This window comes from Eubalaena glacialis, chromosome 1 (genome assembly GCF_028564815.1).
Source record: "Eubalaena glacialis isolate mEubGla1 chromosome 1, mEubGla1.1.hap2.+ XY, whole genome shotgun sequence".
In the NCBI taxonomy this organism is placed as follows: Eukaryota; Metazoa; Chordata; class Mammalia; order Artiodactyla; family Balaenidae; genus Eubalaena; species Eubalaena glacialis.
In genome coordinates, this window is record NC_083716.1 from 24071660 (window position 1) to 24075754 (window position 4095).

General features: G+C 38.6%; 1 protein-coding gene across 1 annotated transcript; it reads left to right on the forward strand.

The window, feature by feature from the left end:
* Positions 1-428: 428 nt before the first annotated feature.
* On the forward strand, positions 429-1550 carry LOC133093587 (secretory carrier-associated membrane protein 1-like). The gene has a single exon (XM_061193514.1). The coding sequence runs from the start codon at positions 488-490 to the stop codon at positions 1097-1099; it is 612 nt and encodes a 203-aa protein (XP_061049497.1). The 5' UTR covers positions 429-487; the 3' UTR covers positions 1100-1550.
* Positions 1551-4095: the final 2545 nt, after the last annotated feature.

The following is a 4095-nucleotide window of genomic DNA, read 5'->3' on the forward strand; positions in this document are numbered from 1 at the left end:
ATCTTGAAACTTTGGGTTTAATCTTTGAAGTTGGACTTCCAGGTATAATTACAGGTTAACACTTGACATATTGTGTAGGTGAAAAAAAGTAAGACACTAGGAAAGCACGTCTCTAATGAAGCCAAGAAGTTTCCAATACCTGATAAATGTGTGTAAGTACCTATGGGATCCAAAAACATACCATTACTAGGATGGCAATCAGCCATCAGCAATCAGGCAAAAACTGGATCATGGGCTTTCTCAAGAAGGCACCCCCAGCCCGGAGGGACGGGATGGCGAACTAGGAGCTGCGCCGGCGTCTGGCAGCCCGTCGCACCGGGCGTGCTCAGTGGCACGGCCGGCTGGGTGGCCTCGCGAGCTGCACCCGGATCTGCTCGGCGGCTGCGGCGGCGGCCGCGGTGGCAGCGACGTGGGCGCGCAGGGGGGCGGCGGCCTCGCCTCCTCTCTCTCTCTGCGCCTGGGTAGGGTGGGTGACGCCGAGCGCGAGATGTCGGATTTTGATAGTAACCCGTTTGCAGACCCGGATCTCAACAACCCTTTCAAGGACCCATCAGTTACACAAGTGACAAGAAATGTCCCACCAGGACTTGATGAATACAATCCATTCTCGGATTCTAGAACACCTCCACCGGGCAATGTGAAAGTGCCTAACGTACCCAGTACACAACCAGCAATAATGAAACCAACAGAGGAACATCCGGCTTATACACAGATTGCAAAGGAGCATGCCTTGGCCCAAGCTGAACTTCTTAAACGCCAGGAAGAACTAGAAAGAAAAGCAGCAGAATTAGATCGTCGAGAACGAGAAATGCAAAATCTCAGTCAACACGGCAGAAAAAACAATTGGCCACCTCTTCCTGACAATTTTCCTGTGGGACCTTGTTTCTATCAGGATTTTTCTGTAGACATTCCTGTAGAATTCCAAAAGACAGTAAAGATTATGTACTACTTATGGATGTTCCATGCTGTAACACTGTTTCTAAATATCTTCGGATGCTTGGCTTGGTTTTGTGTTGATCCTCCAAGAGGGGTTGATTTTGGATTGAGTATCCTGTGGTTCTTGCTTTTTACTCCTTGTTCATTTGTCTGTTGGTACTGACCACTTTACGGAGCTTTCAGGAGTGACAGTTCATTCAGATTCTTTGTATTCTTTTTTGCCTATATTTGTCAGTTTGCTGTGCATGTACTCCAGGCTGCAGGATTTCATAATTGGGGTAACTGCGGTTGGATTTCATCCCTTACTGGTCTCAACAAAAGTATTCCTGTTGGAATCATGATGATAATCATAGCAGCACTTTTCACAGCATCAGCAGTCATCTCACTAGTTATGTTTAAAAAGGTACATGGACTGTATCGCACAACAGGTGCTAGTTTTGAGAAGGCCCAACAAGAGTTTGCAACAGGTGTGATGTCCAACAAAACTGTCCAGACTGCAGCTGCAAATGCAGCTTCAACCGCAGCAACTAGTGCAGCTCAGAATGCTTTCAAGGGTAACCAAATTTAGAGTCTTCAAACAATACATTGTTACCTTCTGACTGTACTTTTTTCTCCAGTTACTGTATTCTATAAATATTTTTTTTTGTTCAAAACGCACAGTACACACAGCACGTATATTTCCTAATCACTTGTGCATGGGCTAAAACAAGAAAAACTTCCTTGTCCTATTATTTACCTGATAGTTTAATATTTCAGTGCCCCTTGCAAAAAAAAAAAAAAATTACATGCGAAATAAATATTCTCCATATTTTTGGGGAGGATGAATGTTCAGCGAATTATTTCAGTGGTGACACACTGAAATTAACATGGCACTTATGATTAAAAATGCACTTAGTACTTGCTGCAGTCATTCTTTCAAGAGTCAGACGTAAGGATTACACATTGGAGCAGTAAAGCAATGCTTCAGTCCTTTTCCTTATTTATATTGAAAGAAATAGGACATCAGAGACTTAGGGATTTTTAAATTGACTTGCTTTTTAGCAGTTTCAGTCACTAGTGAAGAGCCTGTGTACATTTCATGGTAGATAATGTAAATTTTATCTTTTTATTTTCTTTTTTTAGAGTAGTTGATATTTTGATAATCAAGCTCTGATCTTGCATGGTCACCATGTTTCTTAAAAGAATTAGTATTTTGGGTTATGCACTGCTTATGGTTGCAGGATTGGGGAGTTGTTTATAGAATCATAGAAATGATTTTCTGTAATACTTTCTTTTAAATAAAAATTCACTGGGGTGCAATACGAGGATATAATATAATATGCAGTGCATTATACAAAAGAAAAGGTAGACAATTGATGGAATAGAATGTAGTGATGATAATACCTTTTTGTTTTTAATTTTCAGTATTTATATCATAGTAAAATATTACTGTATGGAAACTTTGGTATATTCTTGTGGCTACTCTTTTTAATTGAACTGAGATTGTGTTTGGCAGCTCTTTTCTGGGGTATGTGTGTGTAATTTTTAACAGAGGTATTAAAGTCTAGCCTAACTCCATGTCCAAAAAGAACATAACAGTATTTAAGAAATTTTTCTTTTAGCCTCTCATGTCTAGTTGGCACTAAAAATAAAAAGACCCTGGCACTTCACATATACTTGAATCCCTAATGCACCTCAGTCTTTGAATTTTTGAGACAGACTGAATACATTAAAATTTGTAGCAACAGGGCTTCCCTGGTGGCGCAGTGGTTGAGAATCTGCCTGCCAATGCAGGGGACACGGGTTCGAGCCCTGGTCTGGGAAGATCCCACATGCCGCGGAGCAACTGGGCCCGTGAGCCACAACTACTGAGCCTGCACGTCTGGAGCCTGTGCTCCGCAACAGGAGAGGCCGCGGTAGTGAGAGGCCCGCGCACCGCAATGAAGAGTGGCCCCCGCTCGCCGCAACTAGAGAAAGCCCTCGCACAGAAACGAAGACCCAACACAGCTAAAAAAAATAAATAAATAAGTAAATAAATTTATTAAAAAAAAAAAAAATTTGTAGCAACAGAAAAAATAAAACATTTAACTTGCATCAAGCAAGAAAATACAGATACAGTTGAATGCATTAATTATGGATATAATCATGTTAAAATTATTACTATGCAGCACAGGACTTCATTCTTATAGTATACTTGGGTTGAAACTTTGAGTCATTTTTAATAACTGATTAAATGACTTAAAGACATTTGTAAGGTCACGATACTGTTGTTTTGGAAGTCATTAGCTAACCTAAAAGATTGCAGAATAATAAGTATTCAACTTGATTTTGAAAAGTAAGGGCACTCTATTAGATTATATTATTTGAGACTAAAAAATTGGCTGGGTGTAAATGGTTAAATCACTTTTATTCTTCCCCCCAAATCTGGAGTTAAAATGAGTTTCATGCTGGGGGTAGGATGGTGAGTTCTCACTATTTATGAAAGAAGCTTTGTGTGATACGAGATATAACACGGGTCCATCCAGATGGTGTTTACATTTGATTTATTTGGGACTTTGTTGAAGTAATATACTTGGAAGATATTTCTTTTATTCTGATGAAATTAGGATTCAGAGTATGAATTTAAAGCTGTTTTTATGAATATTTCTGATCAGTGATAATCTCTACCTACTTTCTCAACCAAATAAGCCAGTTCAAAATTTTTAGAGTCTATAATCTTACTGAAAATCTGTCTCATCAGTATGCTTTGTTGAGTGTGGATTTTACAAACATTCAAAACATTAACCACAAAATACAGCAAAAGTACTTACGTCTGTCATTAATTCATCTCTCAAGTTCCTTTTGTTTTTCTTTAAACTGCAAAATGAAAACTTTATCATTGAGACTTTTGAAAAATACTGAGATACTTTCCTTCAAGAATTAGGAATGCTTCTCTCTATTCTGGAGAAATCCTCTATTGCTAAATAGCAAAGAATAATTACAACCAATTGTACCTTTTTTTGTTTGGATGGGGGAAATGTTGTTTTAAATTCCAGTTATTTGGGTTAATACAAGCTTATAAGAGAAAAATGTTTTTTTAAAAACATAAATGTGCATTAAAATGATGGCACTGCTTAACAGTTTAATAAGGTAGAGGGGTTTTTAATTCTTATAATCTCTATTCTCTTAACAATAATTATT

Bases quoted from the DNA above. Each gene is read 5' to 3' on its own strand.
- LOC133093587 (XM_061193514.1), top strand. From the start codon at position 488: ATGTCGGATTTTGATAGTAACCCGTTTGCAGACCCGGATCTCAACAAC.